General features: G+C 37.9%; 1 protein-coding gene across 1 annotated transcript; it reads left to right on the top strand.

Moving 5' to 3' along the window:
- The first annotated feature begins 6 nt into the window (after positions 1-6).
- On the top strand, positions 7-21,799 carry USP38 (ubiquitin specific peptidase 38). Its single transcript, XM_026866965.1, has 10 exons — positions 7-592; positions 1,606-1,741; positions 6,946-7,075; positions 7,387-7,488; positions 10,525-10,683; positions 11,792-11,985; positions 12,530-12,623; positions 13,478-13,584; positions 14,702-16,052; positions 20,726-21,799. The coding sequence occupies exons 1-10, from the start codon at positions 28-30 to the stop codon at positions 20,885-20,887; spliced, it is 3,000 nt and encodes a 999-aa protein (XP_026722766.1). The 5' UTR covers positions 7-27; the 3' UTR covers positions 20,888-21,799.
- The last annotated feature ends 775 nt before the right edge of the window (positions 21,800-22,574 follow it).

The raw sequence follows: 22,574 nt of genomic DNA, 5'->3' as shown, positions 1-22,574 counted from the left end.
CCGCTGAGCCAGGCGCAGTGCCGCGCCATGTTCGCCCTCAGCACTCGTCTGGTGCTGCAGGGCCCCGACCCCTTCCAGCGGCAGGTGGGGCGGCAGGTGCTGGAGGCCTACGGCCGTTACCACCGCGCCGAGTTCGAGGCCTTCTTCAACCGCGGGCTCGTCCTCGGCCTCCTGCAGCGCGGCTACGGCGAGCTGAGCAACCGCGACCCCGCCATCCTCGACTACATCCAGGCGGGGCTGCGCCTCATCATGAGCTGCCCCTCGGTGCTGGAGCTCTTCGAGCTGCTGCAGGTGGAGGCGCTGCGGCTGGTGTGCGAGCGGCCGGCGCCGCCGCTCTGCGCCCGTCTCTGCCAGCTGCTGGGCGACTTCCCGCAGTGCCTGCCCCGCGGCAGGAAGCTCTCGCTCGCCTTCTGCCAGCAGCTGGTGCGCAGCATCGCCCACTTCCAGAGCCAGGGCAGCCGGGAGGCCGAGCTGCGTCTCTACGTCTCGCAGGTGACTCAGGTCAGCGGGCTGCTGCGGAGCGTCTGGAAGGCCGAGCCCGACACGCTGCTGCCCTCCCTGCAGGAGCTCTTCGCCGTCATCTCTGCCGCCGGTGAGCGCCGGCGCTCTAGGGGAGCCACAGGTTCCGGAAGCAAAGGGAAAAAGCCCTACCCATGGCAGCGGGTGCTTTGCAGGCACTGCCGTGGAACAGTTTTTTCCTTGCCTGGATACTGAAATGTGACTTTTTGGCCGTCGAGAAAGTGAATACCCCCCAAAGAAAAGCTAGAGGGGAAATGGGGATTTATTTAGCTATAGAGCAGCATGGTTTCCGTAAAAAAACCCTGCTGCGGTGCTTTAAATGATATGCCTGTTTTGTGTGGAAATGGTTGGACTAGGTGATCTTCAAGGTCCAACCTAGGTGACTCTGTGGGTGTCCTGTTAGGAAAAACTACAGCTCTAAGCAGCAAAAGCTGTTCTTCCTCCTTTTCTCTCCAGAGGGATACCTTTGGTCTTGGAACTGTATAGTCTACAAAACTGGGCTGGACATAAGGAATATGTAAAACTTGGGTATGATATGAAGGATTCCCTGCCAGCAGCTGTAAATAGGTCCTTTCTGACCTTTGAAATCTAAGAAATATCACATTAGCTCACATTGGAAAGTGCCTTTGCTGTTGAGGCACCTGGGTAACTTGACATTATACCATTAGCTTTTACCATAACTGGTGTGGTTAGCAGAGAGTTGTGGAGATGGGGCATGGGCAGTATCAGTTGCATTGGATCCTTAGGTGTAACATCAAGTGTGACAAATAGTTGTATGGTACCTCTTTTTAAAGAATCCCCCATTTCTCAGTTTTATTGAGAGTGGAGGAGAAAGTTGTCAGATTGTTACTTTCTTGCATGGACATTAGATGAACAAAAGGCATTTGTAATTCACCGCTATTCATTGTCCTTAATCCACTGAAACTAATTTTGTTTTGCTCTGTGGTGATAGAATGTTAGGTGTAGGATAGACTCATTGTCTCTTTACAGCTAGAGCGGAGTTGTAGGGTAGAAGATAAAGCATATTTTTTTCTGTGGGTCTTTTTTAAAAGTTTCTTACATTATTGTCATCTTCAACTGTTGCAGATACTTCATTCGAACCTTCTGTTGCACTGGCAAGTGTTGTGCAGCACATACCATTACAGATGATTACAGTACTCATCAGGAGCCTTACTACAGATCCAAATGTGAAAGACGCAAGTATGACTCAAGCTCTGTGCAGGTACTGTGTTTCATTATAAAGAGGGGAAAAAAATCTTATTCTTACCTTTTTTGATGTTGCTTGTCACTTAGGTTCCATTAAGAAAAACCCCAACCAAACAAAAACCATTTAAAAAAATCCCTCCTTTTAAAATAATATTTTAAGTTACACTGTTTAGCATGGTAAGGAAATATATTTTTATGATGCTGTGGATGTTACTGGCATGGTTTCCGTTTAAGGTTGCTGTCTTCATTGCTAATATGGCTTTTTTCCTCATGCTTTGCTCAGGTGGATGAAGAGGGTTAAATAGAAACTAAGAGGAAACCAGCTGTGTTCCTTTTAGATGACATCTTATGTTTGAATCTCCCACCTTATGTGAGATAGCATAAAAAGGAAACTTTGTGGAGTTCACCCTCAAGCTGAGAAACAAGGCCTTATTTTCAGAAGATCAACCTTTCTGCTCTTTCAGGAAGCAGAGTTGCTCTCACATAATTGTCTTAACCCATCATCTCCTCTGGAGAGAGGAGACAGACTAATTTTATTGCATAGTTTTGAGGGGTTTTTCTCCTTAGGTATCCTCCTGACTTTTTAGCGGGATTCACAGGGGACAGCCTCTGTTTCAATCTTCACTCAAGCCTCCAGAGGTCTTCTGCATGTTCTCTGAATAATAGAAGAACAGGAATGATGTAGAACCAATTGCATATTATGCTTCTTTTACCTCATCTAAGCATGAGTAAATATTGAGATTAGGAGCATTGTTGACAGACGGTGATTCAACCTTTGTTAGTATCTTCACATATGTGAATGAAAGTGATGCAGAAAGATGACAGTGGGAGGAAAATGAAGACCACCTTGAAGTTTTTTATTTTTTTTAAAGAATATGGAAGAGGCTGTTACTGAGCACTGAGGGGTAGGAAAATGAGTAAAGCAGTTAAACAGGAGGCTGTTAGAAATTTGCGTTGTTTAAAAAAACTTTTAAAAAGTATTTCTAAAATAATTTCATGTCCGCTACAGTATTTTTTTAAACTACTTCCATTTGAGTGTAGTGTAATACTTACACGCTCATGTAGCGTAGCACTTGCACGTCTTGCTGAAATACGGAGGTTTTTTTCACACTGAAAACATTCCTCATTTATGTTAAATTGAGAAGCTGTATTTCATTTGAAAACATAATTAATGAGAAGTAGCAGCATTAATATTGTAATTTGGGGTAAGACATATTGCTTAGGGACTTGACTTTAAAAGAATCTGCTTGACTGAACAGATTTTAGTAAAGCTGTGTGCCCTGTCTGAAATTCAAAGCTGGGAAATTCAGAAGGATTTGGGTGTGCTAATAATTTGCCAGTGAAGTGCTGGTGATTAATTTTCATGTCAGTGTAATTTTAACATTTGTGTTGTATTACTGTCTTCAAAACAGTGTGATTGTATGATTGTAGCTTTAGAATGGCTTCTCTGTGTGCCTCTACTTAGAGAAGTAATGCAGTGCCGAGCTTTGGGTATAATATGAGTTGTTATTATCAAATAAGTTCTCTTAATACAAGCAGTGTGGTGGGTTTTTTCCCCTGGTTCTTGAAAGAGCAGTGCAATCTTACATGCCTTGTTCATTCTTTGAAATAATACTTGATTTTAAGAGCTTCTGGTTCTGTTCCATGGAACTTTTCAGGTATCCCTTGTTTTTATTTTTAGATACTCTCATGATAACATTGTATCCAGTTTATTTTTCTACATCTGGCAGTCCTTTGCAGTAATTACTCTCTTCTGGCTTGGAGGTGTAATTGTAAAGAGGGTAATGCAGCTGGAATGTCTGGAGCACCAAATGACAATGTTGTCATCAGACTTGCATCATTCCCAGGAGATGCAGAAGTCCAGGCACAAACAAGGTCTCCTGACGAGAGTCAGCAAAGCTTTGGTGACTGCAAATTAGAGACCTTGTTGCTCACTTCCTAAGGATAACTTTCATGACACTGTGGAGTCTGTCTAAAGTTGAACACAGATTAATAACTAATCTGTAATTAGGAGCCTAATAAATTGAATCTCTTCAGTAGGTGATTATATGAAGTGCAGGTTCATGTAAGAAAGGGTGCTTGCTTTTTGGCATCATTGAGCTGTTCTCGGCTGGCTCAGCTGTCTCATGAAGCCTTACCTGAAGCATCTGTGAGGAAAAGCAGAAAATTGTTGAATTTCTTCTGGGATTTATGACTGCTCTAAGGGTCTACTTCAGAGGTCTCAGAGGAAATTGGCTGCTTATACTCAGTATCCAGTATAATGCTTGTTTGCACTTTAACACAAGTATCTTTGTTAAGAGAAATGGAAAGTTTTGGCAATGGAAACTCCAGATGTGACCAGGCTGTTTGATCTGTTGGTAAAAATGTAAAATACTGTAAAAGTTGTTACTTTTTTTTTTTGGGGGGGGGGGGGGAGGGTGCCTGGTAGTCTGAGGATCTGTTGTTGGTGGCTTGTTGTTTCTTTCTAATCAGAGTGATTTGCACTTGAGCTGCCAAATTCTTTGGTGTGGCTGAAAAGATTTATTTGTGAAAGAAATTACTATCTGAGGTTGCACAGATAACGTTTTTTCTCTACGCAGAGATATCGGAAGTACTGTCCTTGTTAGGCACATATACAGATAGCAGGCCTGCTCATTTCAGAGTGATAAGAGGTGGAGGTTCCTCTTGAGGCCTTTGAGTTTCTCTTAATCTGGTCAAAGATAAAAAATGTAGTCTGTGTTTTTATTCATGATCATCATGTCCCATATTAATATCTGCCTTTATTAAAAATGTAGTCATTGATTGCAACAGAGCAGGAGCCAAGTAAATGCAGTGCAGAGAGGATTTACTAATGAAGGTGTCTAATCTTCACCTACCAGATCTCAGATTTGATGCTTTTTAGGACAGTCTCGGGCATGTCTGCAAGTTTACTTCTGTTTTCTCTTCTGCTATTAAGAGCATTAACTCTGTTTTAAGAGCAGAAACAGATTTTAAGGATGGGACTTGTATCTGTATCAATTATACAGAGAATGAGGCTTCTCCTTGCAGGGTTACCTATAATGGTAGCTGTTGTTTTTACTAGTAACAATGTTGAATAGTTGAGTAGTTAATTATATTGGCTAGAGATGACACAGGGTGGCCCATCACATAACCAGAGCAATGGGATGGAACACAGGGAGCCCCAACTCTCACCCAGCAGCACTGTTTTTCATTTGGAGTTTGTGAGTCAGCGTGGTTGAAAGTGCACAGAGGGCATAAAGGTGGTAATCAGATACTTCAAAACAGTGGTTCTAATGTAGGGCTCTATCAAATACTTTTTACTTGTATAAAAAGTTGATTAAGAAAACCACATGTATTGTCATTAGGCTTAAATTAACTGTGCAGGTGTTTGTGGCACTGCAGAAAAATTATCAAGCCTGAAAATTGAGGGGAGGGAAGGAAGGTTTGAAGGGGTCTGTTCTTAGGTTAAGGTTAATTCTTTGCAGGCAAAAGCAGTTTTGGCCTCCATTTGATTCCCCATTTTGGAAAGTATATGAAAAGGGTGCTCAGAATAAACATGTTTGAATTTAACATCTTGAGGAAATGAGAGCTTTGTGTAAATTCAGAGCAATAATTTTAATGTTGCCGTGTTTTTTTGGTTCCCCCCCCCCCCGTTTTTTTTTTGCAGTTGCAGTAACATGGAATACCAAGTAAGGTCTGTGCTTCATTGTTAAAAAGGCAGTCCTAATGATGCTTTATTTTAGAGGAACCTCTGAATGTTATTTGTGCAGATAGTACATAATTCTAAGATACGTAAATCTTGGAATGTGTGTACCATACATTTTTCAAATTCAAACTAGAAACTATGTAAATGTTTATGGTGATATGGTATTCCTGGAATACATGTCTGGTGTTGCTAAAGGCTGTGGTTTTCTTTTTAGTTTGGCATCTGAGGGCTGAAACACTGATTTCAGTCTGGAGCTCTTTTAATCTCTAGGAAGAACATAGGGCTGATAGTTTTGCTTCAGACTGATAATCACTAACTATGCCTATTCGTAGTGATAGTGACTGTTTGTTAGACTGGTTACTTAGGCTAGAATTTTTATGAGGAGCCATTTCAGAAAAGAAGAAACATACTTCTAACTTCCTATTTTCAATGAATTATAGAACAGAATTATAGTATTATGTAGGTTGCGTGGAGCCTTTGGAGTTGATCTTGTCCAGTCCTGCTCACAGCAGGGCCAGACATTGTTGCTCAGGGCCTTTTCCAATCGAGTTAAGAGCTTTCTGCAAGGGACAAGGTTCCTCGGCTTTACTGTGTAACTTGTTGCTGTGTTTTTCACCTCATAGTGAAAAATTTTTCCTTCCATTTAATTAGTGCTGCCCCGTCTGGTTTAAAGAAGGGAATCTTGCAGTCCGTTAAAAATACTGCAAAGTAAAATCTCAACAAAGCCTGAATTTCGTGTTTTAGCTGGTATTGCCTTATGATATCGTCTGTGTCTTAGAACTGCTTCAACTAATCTGCCCGTCTGCCTTAAGTATCAGTGTAAATTGTCTGTTGATTTAAAAGGGTAGAGTACTCCTATTTTCCATTGCTGATATTTCAGTGTATTTTCTAGGCACATATAAAGTCCCATCGTTTCACTTTTTTCATAGCTGTAGTGAAATTCTTCCTTTTGGGGTACATGTAGGCCCCAGTCTGCTGATAGCTGTTACAAGATCCGTGTAACATCTGATACAGTGTATTTAAAATTACTAGGTTTTGCCTTTTTAACCGAGAGTATTTGAATTGGCTTCCAGAAATGTAGTTCTAAATTCTAGAGGCTTTCTTTTCAAATTTCCACTTAATGGTTGGGTTTGGGGTAAAAGGTGTAGGAGGGGAGGTTGCCAGGAACAGGCACTTTTTCACCTTCGGTAATCAAGTTTTTGCCATAAAATAAAAGTGTTAGCTTAATGCCTATAAAAGCAGGGTTCGTATTTGTAAAAAAACAAGTAACGATACTATACATAATATTTCATTTTATATGCTTATGTATTTCAGGGGGTTTGTATTTGCTTTTAATGTATTAAATAGGTTGTTATTAATTACAGAGTTAAATGACTTGAGATAATCAAAGTTATTTACTACTTCCTACCATTCTTGCATTACTACTTGTGAGTCTGTGTAACCACCCAGCTAATATATAGAATATTTTTGTTGAGATTAAAATTAGTGGCATATTGGATTTTATTTTTTTTATTTATTTTTCATTAATTTTTCAGAATGATTGACTGGTTGTCCTGGCCTCTGGCTCAGCATGTGGAAACATGGGTGATTGCCCTACTGAAAGGACTGGCCGCAGTCCAGAAATTTACCATCCTCATTGATGTCACTCTGCTTAAAATTGAATTGGTATGTTTGAAAAGAACATCCAAAATTGAAGGAGAGGGAAAGAAATTTCTCATGCACCTTTTGTAGCATCTTTTGTATCGCAACAGATATTGTCTTACTATTCTGCAAAGATGACATAAATGTATCTATAGCTTTCACGTAATAATGATAAATGTAACTGTGGCTAATAAGTATAGCTTTCATGTAATGATAATTTGCATGTAATTATTCTCTCTATCAAACAGTTGTGGACTTGAAGATCTGTTTACATTTACTGAAATGTCACTTTCTAAATATACTGAAATTAATGTGGTTGGTTTTTTTTTTTTTAGGTCTTTAATCGACTTTGGTTTCCTCTAGTGAGGCCTGGTGCCCTTGCTGTCCTTTCCCACATGTTACTTAGTTTTCAGCATTCTCCAGAAGCTTTTCATTTGGTAAGTTACTAAATAAATGGTTTTCAGTTCTTTAAAATGTCATTCACGTGTGATTTCTAAAGTGGGTGTAAAGAGTAAGAGAATTGCTGCACTTTGATTTCCTCTTTGTTTCAAGGTTCCAGAATCAAATTTCTGTGGTTCACAGATCATTAGGCTTTCTAACTTTCAGATTCAACCACTTAATCTATAACTGGAAATAAGCATTGTTCTTCCTGGTATGTACATATTTCTGGCAGTGGTGTCTGGACATTGCATTCTCTCCTTGATCGTGTACTTCTGGAAATCCATTTTATGTGGTGTGAAGGCTATTGATAAAGTTGTCTGCAAGTAGACTTTCAAGCAAAACTATTTGGGGAAAACAGATAACCAGATAAGTTAATATGCTTTGGTATATTAAGTTTAGAATAGATGTCAGGAAGTATTTCTTTGCAGAAGGGGTTGTTGGGCGTTGGAATGGGCTGCCTGAGGAGGTGGTGGAGTCCCCATCCCTGGAGGGGTTTAAGAGTCAGGTTGACCCAGCGCTGAGGGATCTGGTGGAGTTGGGAACTGTCAGTGTGAGGTTCATGGTTGGACTAGATGATCTTCAAGGTCTTTTCCAACCTAGTTGATTCTGTGATACCAGATAACCTAGTCCCCCTGGATAGGTGCATGAGACCAAGAAGCACTTCACTTTAAGAAAGCTACACTATGTCGACTTACGGGTAAACTGAGCAATGCTTTTAACGGCTGCTCTTCAGAATGCAGTTCAGCACTTAGTGGTAGATACTAGCATATGATGATGACTGTTGGTGTTAGTACAGCAAGATGTGTATTGCCTTCCCTGTTTCCATGCTCAGTGTTTAGTTTAAAGTTTAAGTGAAATATGGTTAACTGTGAAAGACACATAGGAACAGCCTGGCACGCTGTTTCTCTAAGCTGTCCCCAAGGCTCTTAGGCTTTAAGGAATTACAAATCCTTTGATTAGTGTCAAAGTGATTGACTTATGCCTATTACAGTGGTTTTTATCATAAAAGTTTGAAGTTTCTCTCTCCTCCCTTTGCTGCCCTAATCTTGGCCTAGAATAGAAATTTGAGTCACAAATGAAAGAGACAAGTAGCTGTGAATATTTGCAAAATGTAAATATTTCATGTATGTACTGTCTTGCTTTTCTTTGTTCCTGAGCAAGACAAAACATTCATGAGAAAAATGTAAGATACGGGAAGGCTTGTTCTAGATATAGGCGTTTACTTTAATAAGGAAAATTTCTACCATGGGCTGCATGCAGTACTGCCAAGATCTTGTTTTCAGAACTTCATCATAACCATTTTTCCATCCATTTTAAACAACCTTCTTCCATACCATTTTTTGAGCTACTGCTGTTATTTTGTATCCTATTATAGTTTCTTGCACTTAAACTACTCGTTTACTTTTTTATAATAAATGGTCTGAATGTAAAATGCTTAAATGCACATTTGATAAATATAAATTATTTTGCAATGAATCTGAGTTAACCATTCCCATTCCCTATACATGAGCATTGTTAATGTAAATTACTTGTTTTTTTTATAGAAGATAAACACTGTCTTGCTTTTATGATGTAGAACTTATCATGATGAATACTATGGCATTTTAAAATCTACTGACATATAAAATTTTAATTCAACCTCAAGCCAGAAGTGATACTTCTGTTATGTATTCAGAGTGTTACTCTCAGTATTATGCAGCATACTGTAAGAATTTGGCTCTCAATTTGAGAGTTGAGACTGTGTACTACTTCTCATCTTCCCATTTGCTTTGTCTGGGCAAAATTATCGTATCCCCAATCTTTGTACAAATCTCATTCTTGGAGCTCAGTAGTTACTTTCTCATTTATAAAATGAAAGAGGTAGATTTTTCATTGTTACTTTCACTGTTGACTCTGTAGTACATTGAACACTTAATCTCGGTGGGTTTGGTTTTTAAACAGTGGATACCTTGCTTACTAAAACTTCGTTTCCTCAAGACAAAAAATGTCCTTATGCTTAGAGAATAACTTATATTTGAAAATGCAACAAATGAGTATTTTTGCCCCTGACCCCTTTTACTTTGGTGTTTTGAAGTATATTAATTCTTGTAAATTATATACATTCTGAAAATTATTATATTCTTATAATTTCTTCCCTGTATTTTATGTCTGTACTACCAAACAATTTGTAAGATACTTTGTGATGAGAAATTACTCCATCCACTTTCACAGTTTATCCATTTCGATTACTTGGAAACTGACAGAGGTGTGCAAAATATTTTGGTTCACAGTGAGAAGTCCCTGCTCTTTGGGACTGCATTAAGCTAGCTTTCTTCTTGATGTTTTAAGTCTAATGTAGAAAGTCTCATACCTTTAAAAATACAGGCAGAGATGCAGCTGAAGAATGGGAAGTGAACACTTCTGATTTATACCCAATTTAAATAGTAATGAATTTGAACTCATCCTCAAATAGATTACCATATCTGCCATAAGCTCTTTTTTTAGCTCATAGTAAGTTATTGTCCTGTTTCCTTGAGCCTAGCTCCCTCACTAGGTGGAGCTGTGAGCCAGTTTCAGCCTTGTAAACTAAAATACCATGAATATATTCATTGGCTTCAGATCCCAAGCATTAGAATCTGTTTAAGGAAAACCGAGAGGTTTGTTTTAAAAACTCTATCCATGAAATTAGAACAGGATGCTGCACTGTTAGTGGTGGCACAAAAGCAAAATATTTGCTGTTAATACCCTTAATAAGACGAGTACTTTGGATGCTTGACGGTTTAACATCTTAACATGCATTTTCTATGTTCATGAAGTTCCAAAACTTGATATATGAGCTAAAGAGAGCACTGAATAATTAATTGTGCTGTTTGAAAATTGTCATGAGTAAAGAATAATGCACGTTTTTCAAGTCATTGTTTCTCAATTACTTCTTATTTAAGAACAAGAGGTTCTCTGTCATTTACCATGTGTAAAACAATGAAACTGTTTGTAAAACAAGAATGGAACAATGTAATTAACACACTTTTTTGTTTCCTTGCTTTCCCATTCAGATTGTCCCACATGTGGTCAGTTTAGTTCACTCCTTCAAAAGAGATGGCTTACCTTCCAGTACCGCCTTTTTGATGCAGCTGACTGAGCTGATACACTGTATGATGTATCATTATTCAGGATTTCCAGAGCTCTATGAACCCATTCTGGAAGCTATTAAGGTATATTAGGAATATTTAGAGGGTAGAATGTTTTTGTTTTCCCAGAAATGAAAGCTGTAACCCATAGATCTAAATTCTTTAGAACTGCTAGGAGAAGAGAGCTAACCATGTAATCTAATGTCAATTTTAACTGTGTTTGGAATATGCTAGAAAAAATGTCCTGAGTGTCAATGATATGATTATAGACAGGCATTAAGAAAAGCCTGAAATGAGATCCTTTACTAAAAGTGCAATCTAATTTCTTAAGCCTTATGTAACTATTAATATACTTTGGTGAGGTTTATTCTAGGCATTTCATTTCAATCCAAGCTAGAAACTGTAACTCTTCAAATATAAGTTCAGAGTGCTGATAGTATTGAAGAGAAGTAGGTTCTGAGGGAGCACTTGGCAGGGTGTTATCTCCAAAACACTATTATTAAACACTACATCTCAATACTAAAATCAGTATTGCATGTCTCTGTGAGTAAAGGAACCTGGCCTATGCTGTTTCAAAGCAAAACTCAGCTTTTTTAGATAAATATTTAAGTGTGTAATGCACTTAAAATAAAAAATTAATTAAACCCAAAACCCAAGAACAAAACAAAAACACCTTCAACACCCCCAAACAAATAAAATTGAAAAAGCTTACAAAATGAAAAAACCCAAACCTCTCAGGTATTACTGCCTGATTTTATAGCAGTAGTATTGCAGTTAAGTGTTTTGATGCTTAAAAAGCCCCAATCAATTTAATTCCAAGTATTGTGGATTTTATTCTGTCAATCTTATTTTGATTTGACAGAGCAGGAATGTGTTTATAGCAGAGTAGAGGATGCTTTCGAGATCTATTAAAGCTTGAAATTTGAGAGGTGGTTTTCGGTAGCAGAAAGGATTCTGTGAATATGCAGGTCAAAGGTGAGCACCAGCCCCTTTTTCCTGCAATTCAAGAATTGAGTAAAAAAAGCTTTGAAGAAGAGGACTTGTAGGGGTTGTATCTTCTAGGCTGTGAGGAATATTAAGACCCTGAAGGAGAATATGGGAGCAAGTGAAGATTTAAGACTGCTGAATGGCAGGACCTATTATAAAAACAATTACAAAAGCCTATTAAGTGTGTTAAATGTTTCTCTTGTAGGATATGCCCAAACCCACTGAAGAGAAGATTAAGTTGATTCTCAGTCAGAGTGCCTGGACTTCTCAATCCAGTTCTTTGCCATCTTGTTTATCTAGACTTTCTGGGAAATCTGAAACTGGGAAGACAGGCCTAATTAATCTAGGAAATACGTGCTACATGAACAGTGTTATTCAGGCACTTTTTATGGCTACAGAGTAAGTCGTTTTTAACCACTCTTTTCATTGCAAATTAACTGTCGCAGTTGTTGCATTCTTGCTTTTCACAGAATATTAACGTGTCCTGGGGTGTCTCAGCTTGCTAGAGCTGAGCGGGATTCTTCGTACTCGGTTACTGATTGCTTTGTTGAAGTCCAGCTCCGAATCTGCAATTTTAGCCATTAAAAATCCTCATCCTTCTGTTCAGTGTCAAAAGACAAGTCCTTTTTTCCTCACTGTCCTTTCAGTACTGTAAAAGTTCATGGTGATGCTTGTGTTATAATCTCAAAGCTATTGGAAAAAATTTTTGCCTCTCTATAGCCTATTCTTACACATTTAAATGTTTAAACAAATAGGGGGTTTGCAGTGTTAGTTCCTACTGTACAGTGGTTTTGCATCTATGCGAGAACAGAATCCAGGTATTGAAGGGAAGTGTTACAAGTTTGGGTTTTTTTCAGATTGAAGTAATTATCTGAGCTGGAATGATAACTGCACTGTTAGAAATCTAGCATGCAAACTAAGGTCTATCTTTCTTTTTTTCCAGTTTCAGAAGACATGTTTTATCTCTGAATCTAAATGGGTGTAATTCACTGATGAGAAAATTGCAGCATCTTTTTGCATTTTTGGCCCATACCCAGGTATGTCAGTTTATTTCATCTGCTGTTTTTTAAGCCTAGATCTGTATACCAAAATTCAGGAACCAACAATGCTATGGGAGTCCTCTTGAGCGTATTAAAAATACAAATGTACTAGATTTGTAGGAGAATGAGCCTGCCTCCAAATGTTTAGATGGTGTGGATGGACTTAGAGAAATCTATGTTTAATAAGTGGAATGTTTTGACATTGTGTTGTTTTTATAAATGGGCAGTAACAGGTTTTCTTTGAGAAGCCAAAATGATAAAAAACCCAAATAAGACCTGACTTGATATACAAGCTGACTTTATGTAATTATCTAAGAGAAATTGTGACTTACTGCAGTGATTTTTACACTAGATTTTATTGTAGTTCAGATTCTAAAGTGAGTTTTATTAAATGTGCAGAATATTTTGCTAGTGCTAGAAAGACATAAGACACTTCTGTTTTCTTTGATTAATAACAAAAAACTTGTTGTGAAGGAAATGAGACTGGATCCCCTTAAAAATAAATTGGTACTTAAGAAATATGGGTGGTGTTCTGAAGAAAGAAAACATTTTTAAGCTTGCCAGCAAGAACAGTAACTGCTATTACGCATAACATCTGGTTTACACTTACTACACATTTAATATTTGCCTGGAGGATCTTCTACTTTTATCTTTGTACTAGAGGTGATTACTACAAAATTAATGGCGCTCTCTTCCTGTGATTAAGTGGTTTAAATGTTTGTATACTGTGTGTTTTATACAATTCCTCTAGAATAATATAGTCCAAAGTTCAGTGTTCAATATCAAAATAATATAAGCAATTTTAAAGTAGTTCTTATGTAACCTTGTCTGTCCCTCTCTTACGTGAACAGAGGGAGGCATATGCTCCTAGAATTTTCTTTGAGGCTTCCAGACCACCATGGTTCACCCCTCGGTCCCAGCAAGATTGCTCAGAATATCTCAGATTCCTGCTAGACAGGTACAGTTATTGTGCCATTAATGGGAATGAGTCTGCAGTCTTATCACATCATGTTAAACTCTTAAAAGCAGTCACGTAGCAGTTCCACTGCATGAGTGGGGACTGGGAGTTCTGGGCCTCATTCCTGGCTGTCTCTGTTTTATCTGTATGGTCTATGAAACACTTTCCTTCATGGGTTTAATCTGTGGTAAAGTCTGGATACCATCTTGTATTTGCATCATTTAAAGCAGGTTATAGTGGTAGTGATGTTCCATTTTTACAAATCTAAACTTGGGTGTTATGTTGGAGTCATAATCCCATTGTAAAATCAAAGTGAGTGCTGAAAGCAGTTTAGTCATGCATCTGGAATTTCGTGTTGGTGGAGACAGCTATATGTCACACAGGTCAGATAAGTCATGAAGAGATGTACATGCACTTACAACTAGTTTAATAAACAAGCAAATTAACTGTGGCACAGACAAAACAAAACTAACCTAAATTTATTAGTAGCCCTCTTTAATTTTAGCTTGCTGAGATGTGGCTTAAACAAGATTGCTTTATGACACATTTGACTTCTGGAGAAGTTTATTTCAATAGTTAAATAGTGTTCTCTTTCCCTCACCCCTGTCACCTCCTCCCTTCTTGGGTTTCTTTTTTGGTTTGGTTTTTCTTGCTGTAGTTTCTTAACTTTCTTGGCTACAAAATTCTGACCTTTTCTTTGGAAATATTCTGGCACCAGATAAATAGCTACTTGTTCTCTTACAAAGTCTGACATACAGAACCAGTCAACTGGAGAACTGATTTATTAAGATAATGTAATGATAAATAATAAAAACATTGTTAGTTTTTTTAATACTTGCCAGTTCTCTCAGTATATCCATTGTGTTCTGTTATATATGATGAAACCCATATTAAATGCATTTGTGCTTCTCATACTCATGTTTTGAATAGTACTGACCTGTATGGTTCAGCTTGCTTATATGAAAAATAACACATAGCTTTTTTAATGCAAGACAGTTCTAGCCACTTAATCATCTATATATTTTTTAGTATAACTGGAAAGAAAGTCTGAAATGGTGCGGCAATATTTGTTTGGAAAATGGGACAGCTACTTGGATTTGTTTTTCTTTGTCTTCAGGCTGCATGAAGAAGAGAGAACCTTGAAAGCATTGTCTTCAGCAAAGACTTCTGAAAGTGTAATGAATGAAGAGTCCCACACACAAGAAGCTGTCCATAAGGCACAAGTATTTGCTGAAGCAGCTTGTATGGGAAGTGAAGAAAGAACTCTGATAGAGAAGATGTTTGGAGGGAAATTGAAGACTACTATATGCTGTTTGAACTGCAAAAGTATGTCACAAAAGGAAGAAGCTTTCACAGATCTCTCTCTGGCTTTCTGTCCTCCAACTTCCTTGGAGAATGTCGGCCCAAAATGTGTGGAACGTTCTGAAGTGAATGACGGCTGTGTGGTGCAAACTAATACTTTAGCAACTAGTCCTGCAGGAGAAGCACCTCTTAATAATTTGGAAGTAAATGGTGGATGTGACACAACAATGAATGAAGGAACCATGAAAGATTTATCTACTGAGCCAAACTCTGAGAATACCACAAATTCAGAACTCAACAAAGTTCAAGATAATAGGGATATGTCTCAGAGGCTAGTAGGTAAAAGCACCCTGTCAGTTACAGACTTACTGAATTATTTTCTGGCACCTGAGATCCTCAGTGGAGACAATAAGTATTATTGTGAAAAGTGTGCCTCTCTACAGAATGCTGAGAAAACTATGCAAATCATTGAGGAACCTGAATACCTCATTCTCACCCTTTTGAGATTTTCGTATGATCCAAAGTGTCATATAAGGCGCAAAATTTTGGACAATGTGTCTCTGCCACTTGTTTTGGAACTGCCAGTCAAAAGAGCCACACCCCCTCTAGCTGTAGTTTCAGGAGGTTGGTCTGTTGGTGTTGAGATTTCTGATATTGGAGAAAATCTTGCTAAAAAACTGAAGCCCTCAGGTGCTGATGAAGTGACTTGCCCACAATTGGTGCCCTACGTGTTAAGTTCTGTGGTGGTGCATTCTGGTGTATCCTCTGAAAGTGGACATTATTATTCATATGCTAGAAATGTTACTGGGTCGGGACCTTCAGGACTCTGCCACCCATCTACAGCTCTTTCTTTAATTTCTCCTCAGGATAAGTTGTTGACAGAGGAGAGTCCTTGTACTGTTGTAGAAAACGAACTGGACACTGAGGTGCCAAAAGAATGGTTTCTGTTCAATGACAGCAGAGTGACATTTACCTCATTTCAGTCAGTCCAGAAAATTACCAGTAGATTTCCAAAGGACACTGCCTATGTTCTGTTTTACAAAAAACAAAATAACACCTGTGGCTTGAACACCAGTTCGTCAAATGGACTCTGGATAAATGGAGACCCTCCCCTACAAAAAGACCTCATGGATGCAATTACGAAAGATAACAAACTGTACTTGCAGGTAAGATGGAAATTTGTGTACAAAGAATAGTCTTAAAAGTGACAGGGGACAGTCTAAAAGAAAGAAGTTGGCTTTTAAATATTCTGGTATATTAATCTTATAAATCACTGATCTTGCATCCATCTTCATATTGCTAGACAGGTTACCTGGTAAGGTTGCTCCCATTAGATGGGAAGCAAAGTAGCTTAAACTCATTTCAGTTTAAATTTTTAGTGGAGATGCTTGCATAGGTCACTTAGTCACTTGTAATTCTATGCAGGAGAGATTTCTTGAATAGTTCTAATTTTTATCTTTAATAAATTATGACAGTAGCTAAAGTATGCTTAAAAACTTCTTAGTGGTGTTCTTACTAGCATACTTGAATTTGGAGTGAAGTTTTCCTTATACAGTTCTTGTTACCCAAATGATAGAACCACTAAAATGAAGACTAGATGCTAATGACTAGATTCTCTTTGTCCATTGCTGCCTATTCTGCCTCGTTCTGTGGGACCAGCTACTGCCAGCTGCACATTCCCTATGCTTCAAGAAATTCATCTGGCTGTTGTAGCCTCTTTGATATCTCTTACAAAAAACCCACTGTTGTCCACATTTTGTTATGGTTTGCTTGGAGTGTTGCTGCTACGTTTGGATGGTGTAACAATAAAAGTGTGTTTTACTGTGGGCTCTTGGATATGTTAAGCTGTTCCTGTAAGAGTTCTAGGTCTACTCAAATTAGAAAAACCAGGTAAAGTCAAATTAGAAAACAGCTAAATCTCACAGTGAAAAAATGGTTATAATAGCTGCAGGTATTTTGCAAACATAAACAGGAGAACCAAGAGCTTAAGTTGCAACTCTGCTGCTATTTTCAGACTGCATGGTTAAAGCATTTGTCCCTAACCATCTTTGTTTATATGTCACCTCTTTTCTTGACTGTACAAAACGTTTGTAGCACAAAATGTGGCTTCTTTAGCAGCAATCGCAGATTGTAGAATCATGGAATAGTTTGAATAGGAAGGGACCTTTTAAAGATCATCTAGTCCAATGCCCCCCATAGTGAGCAGGGACATCTTCCACTAAATCAGGTTGCTCAGAGCCCTGTCCAACCTGGCCTTGAATGCTTCCAGGAGGGGGCATCTACCACCTCTCTGGGCAACCTATGCCATTGTTTCACCACCCTCTTTGCAAGAAGTTAGTCACTTAGCGCATATACACAAAAACTTCTTTTTTATAATCTTCCAGAGAAAAGATTTCTTTACAGAACATGTAGCTGAAGTTTTGTAAAGCGTACGTTTTCTCTTACAGCTTACAAGTGAAAGCCAAGTTAGTAGTTTCTTGAAAAGCTTTCCTTTACAATTCAAAAAGAAGTAGTCTTCTCAAAATGAAAAAAAGATTTCCAAGTATATAGTTTTTGTTTGGGTTTAGTTGTTCTGTTCTTTTTTTAAATTTACAATCTTTTACCCACTTTTCGATTTTGGATTCTTCAGTATTGGTTTTCTCTGTAGTGCTCTACTAATCTCAAATTTTTGAGATCCTATCCTTTTGTTGATTTAAACGAGGCTGATTAGAAATGCTCAGTTTCTCTTATTCTCAAATTGATACTAACATTGTGTTTCACTGAATTAGGTTATTGTATTTTTGAGAAGTCACATTTCATTGTTGTTCAGAGTTCTAAACTAGTATTTTCCTATTAAGAATATACTTCCCTATCCTTAGAAGCCTTTATTTCTTAGAAGAAACATTCCAAAAAATGTCCAGCTTACTACTTTTGTTTTACTATTGCATACCAGTTTACCACAGGGCTTAACTGAAATGTTTTCACTTTAAATAACAAAATCTGCAATATGGGTAGCTCCCACTCCAGTGAAAACAAAATAAAAATCCCATTCTGGGAACAAGTGGAAAGTGGTGGGGGATATTCTGCATTATTCTTAGCCCATAGAACTGTGTGGACTATCAAGTTTTACTTACCTGATTTACTGTTTGTTGGGATAAACATAATCAGCCTGAAAACATTCAGTATTTCTTAAGAAACAAGGATATTTCTTGCAAAAATGGCAGTGCTGTATGCTTATACTAGAACAATTTAATGTAAGTTAATATTAATCAAGTCAATATATGCCTTGAGAGAAGAAAGAAGTGTGCTCATTTAGCATGAAATACTGAACAGGATTAAATCATGAAAGATCCTCAACTGCTAAATAATGTCACTTTTAGCATTGAAGACACAAGTAGTGTGTCTTAGTTTTTAGCTTTTTAATGCCAATACTCTCTGAAGAAACTTTAATAATTGATAATTTGATCACTGCTCTGTATTTCTCTTGTGTCTGCATATATAGAGAGACATACCTTCCACCCATTATAGAAGATGTTTTGTACACGGTAGCAATGAAGCTAAGATTATGACTGAGGTTTATCCTAGTCTCAGTGTGTTATGGTTGTTTCTGAACAGTGTTTCTAAGTGGCTGACAAAAGCTGTGCTTGCAGCTCATTTACACTCTGTACCAAACGTGATGTACGCCTCCAGATCTGTGAGAGTTATCCCTTGCACATAAATCACGTGCAAGGTAGTGTTGCTGCTGTTTGTAGTAGTGCCCTCCTCTGGGCTTGTCCCCTCTCAGTAAAGGAAGCCTAGTGACAGAACAATCATATTGTTGCTAACAGTATTGTGAAAGGTATGTAACAGAAGACATTCATGAAGTAATTCAGCTGTGTAGCTATGCCAAAACCTCGTGTTATCCAGTAACTTCAGTAAAGCAAACTAAAATAAATAGTGTTTCTAGCTAAATCTGGCAAAAAAATTCTTAGCTGTAAGACTGTAGTGTCCTTTTTGTCTACAATTTTAAGGTTTCTATTTAATGCAACACAATCCACAAACCTATTGTTGGTGTCTATGTTCTTTTGTAGTACAGTTTGTTAGGTAAAACTCACCTGCTGGGGTTTAAGAGATAAAAAGTTGCCAGAAAACAGTTCCTGGAGGGGTGAAGATGGAGGAGGGAGTAAGGCAAACTCCATTTTGGGTTTGGTACTGTGCTGTATTGAAATAAACACTTTTCTGAAATATTTTACAAAAAAAAAGGAAAAAACAGCTTAGGTACAGTGTAGTGAGTTTTGAGAAGAAGTTCTGTTCTAAACCAAATGGTTGTGCAGTGGAGTTTTTCAACTAAAGAGGCTATTTATACTAGGCTTGCTATTTCAATCAAAATTTTCTGTTGATTTCTGCTACTAGAAGTGAGTTCTTTATATTCCCTTGTTACTCCTAGTAAATTTACTTAGTTGTTGGCATGTCTTATAGTTAGCAGATATCCACATATTGTGGGAGATAGCATAGTACTGTCTTTCAGTAATATGGCCAGCACATCTGTGTAGACAATGTCCTCCAAATCTCTTTTCTGTAATTTCAGAAATGAGTATGCATTTCAGTCCTTAGTGGTGTAAAATAGTTTCAAACTTAGGCAGTATTTTTCTAAGAGGGCAGAGTAATTCAAACCCAGAAGTACTATTTTTATCAGCTGTGAGAATACATGGACAAGACTAAGTTTAGTGCTTTCATGGTAGTATAATAGAGTCTTCCAAGTTCTTGGCTCCATTCCTTGCTTTCACCAGGAGATGGAGAAGGAAAGGAACAATTCGAGGTAACCCGTGTAATGACTAAAAACCCTGTAAAAATTTCCTCCCATTTGCCTTGAGGGAGGTATGTAGTGAAGAAGTGACATATGAAAGAGGCTATTGCTATGAGCCTTAGCACCTGAATACTTTCATTTTCTTTCCTTAGGAAATACAGCTTGTACAGGTCTGCTGTCTTTTTCTTGTCAGTCTTCCAGAGCCCAACACCTTCCCTTCCTCAAATTTTGAAGCTCTTGGTCAATTTGAGGAGGGGATACTAAATGCCTTTAGTATCCTTTTCTCAATTGCTGCAAGGTTTATGGAACTAGTTGGCCAGAAATAAAATAGTGTATGATATCTTTTAATGAGGAAAAGGCCTGTGCTCATCCCCTTCTTACATGTCTAAGAAGCCACAGGGGTGTTGAGCTGAAAGAGCAGCTGGCAGGAGGCTGTGCTTGCTGCTTCTTGCTATTTGTGCAGGTATTTCTTCCAGCAGCTGAGTCTGATTTAATGGAGTGCTTGAGAGTTCCTGAGTCTTACTAATGTTAAAACAGTTAGCATAGTAATAACACTTGAAAGTTTAAAAGCTCACTGAATAGCTTGTCCATCTTTTTGCCTTTTAACTGAGTACATTGTTACTCTGTGCAGTTGAGTGGAATAAAAATGTGTCTTTTAAATAATTAACATTGATGTAATGGTCTTGCCTTTCTATTTGGCAACCTAGAACAAGGGTATCAAAATTGCTGGGATGAAAATTCATGTGAAACATTCACCAGAAACTAATGTTTTGTTAGTTTATGATCAGCAGTTTAATTCTTTAGTAACATCCCATGTTGCTAAAAAATAGGATTTTAGCATAAACTTAAATGGGTTTAATTTATTCACACATACTTAGACGTTCAACGGAACTGTACATCTCAGATTGGCTGTGGATGTTCAACATGAGTTTCAACAAAGCCATTCAGGAGTCCAGAAGTGATGTTGCTTTAAAAGCTGTTTAAAAATTTGCTAGAAATAAGCTGCTTCAAGGACTTGAGGTTGTCTTGTTTGGTTTTGTTTTTTTTCAAACTCTATTTATCCTTTCGTTGCAGGAGCAAGAGCTTAGTGCTCGAACACAAGCACTTCAAGCTGCCTCAGCCTCCTGCTCTTTCCGACCCAATGGATTTGATGACAACGACCCCCCAGGAAGTTGTGGCCCCGCAGGTGGAGGAGGAGGGGGTGGGTTCAGTACTGTTGGTAGATTAGTCTTTTGACTATGAAGACAACCTGGAATACACTGGTTCCAAAGCAGCCCAGTACTGCTGAGGACAACTAAAATATTGAACTTTGTCAGATATTGTACCAAGTTTTGAGACTTGATCCTTGTTCAAAAGCAAATGTTGGGGGTTTTTTGGTTATGTTTTATTTGAAATAAATAAGCGCATAATGGAAAAAAACTACCTCTTAAAAATTCAGTTGCTTTTGTAGTAAGAGCTTGCCCAAAAGACAGAAAATGGATAATTTTAAGTAGTTTCTAATGACACTGCATTAAACTGAACAAACGCATTTACATGAGTTTCTACTGTCCTCATCCACCGAATGAAGAAAGTTTATTTTTCACTCTGATGGTATTGCTTTATGTGGAAATCCTTTCAGATGGGCTCAACTGCATACATAGTTTCTCACCCCCACCTTATTTTCAAATCCAGTACCTTTATGGATTTCCAGAGATGATGCAATTTATAATGAAGGCAATAACTTAAATGTGACATGATACACACCTTTCCAGATGAAAAATATTCAATGTATTTCCAGTGTGAATGTAAAGAAGAAAAAATAATTTATAAATATTTGCTAACTTGTTTTCCAAAAGAAGTGCATGTTCTGTAGGAACAATGTTTTTAAATAGAAATTGTTAACTTTGTAGCATTTATAATTGTTTTGAGGATTTTAAAATTATTTCAGGGAATATATCTGCTGTGTACTGGAAAGGAAGAGATTCTGTATGTGCCTTGCAGTACTGTAACTTAAACTTTCTGAGGCTGCAGAAAAGGGGAAAAATGTGTTAGTAGTATTTTTTTTTTCCAGTATTAGAAATCAGTACATTTATAGAAAGCTATTAGGTATCCAGAAGTAAAAATCTGGTAGTTTGAAATGCAGTGTGTTGCCCATTATTTTTTGATTTAGAATACATACTTGGCTATGTGGCCTGCATTGCTAAGAAAAAGCTGGTCATAAGTACTGAGATATGTTTGTGAAATCACAGAGGGGCTGCCTGTATTGATCCTTGCTGAGGATCTGTGCTTCTGAGAGTCCTTTGAAGTTTTGCCTTCTGATTTTGCTGGTAGTGAGAGATTTCTGGTGTGTTCAAGTTTTAACTGTCTGCAGAAGACCAAACTGGTGCTGTCTATGGAGCAGTGTTTGCTTGCCGCTTAGGACAGCAGATGATGGGGATCCACTCTTTAAGTCTTGGCAGAAATAGCAACTTTGGTTTTGATGTGCAATGAGAGTAACAGAAGTAAAGGAGTTACACTGTTGAATCTGGTGATTAATTTTTTAACTCAAATTATAGTGAAGTGTAAATTTATGTAAAGTATTTTTACGAAATTCTGCACTGTTTTACTGTGGTTTTATATTCTACTAGGTGACAAAGTGCATCCTTAAAAAGCATGCAAACCTGGCAGGTGTTAGCTTAACTGTACAAAATAAACACATTTCTTAGAAAATGCCTTTAAAAAGCATAAAGTGGAGAAAATTAAACTTGTTCTTATGGTATCAAATATATGGCGTTTAGTCTGAAAGGTAACTTAGGTCGCAAGCTATTTTTATATTATCACTAAAACTATGCTAGTTGCTCTGCTATAGGTTCGTACATTACTGCTCCAGAAAGCTAGAGCAGCTCACTTGCATTTTTTTAGTAGTTTTGAAACTTTGATTTGACCATTTGTAGTACCTCGGCTT

This window comes from Athene cunicularia, unplaced genomic scaffold (genome assembly GCF_003259725.1).
Source record: "Athene cunicularia isolate RWA unplaced genomic scaffold, athCun1 SCF_1, whole genome shotgun sequence".
In the NCBI taxonomy this organism is placed as follows: Eukaryota; Metazoa; Chordata; class Aves; order Strigiformes; family Strigidae; genus Athene; species Athene cunicularia.
Note: the sequence above shows the minus strand (reverse complement) of the source record. Positions and strands in the feature narration are given on the sequence as shown.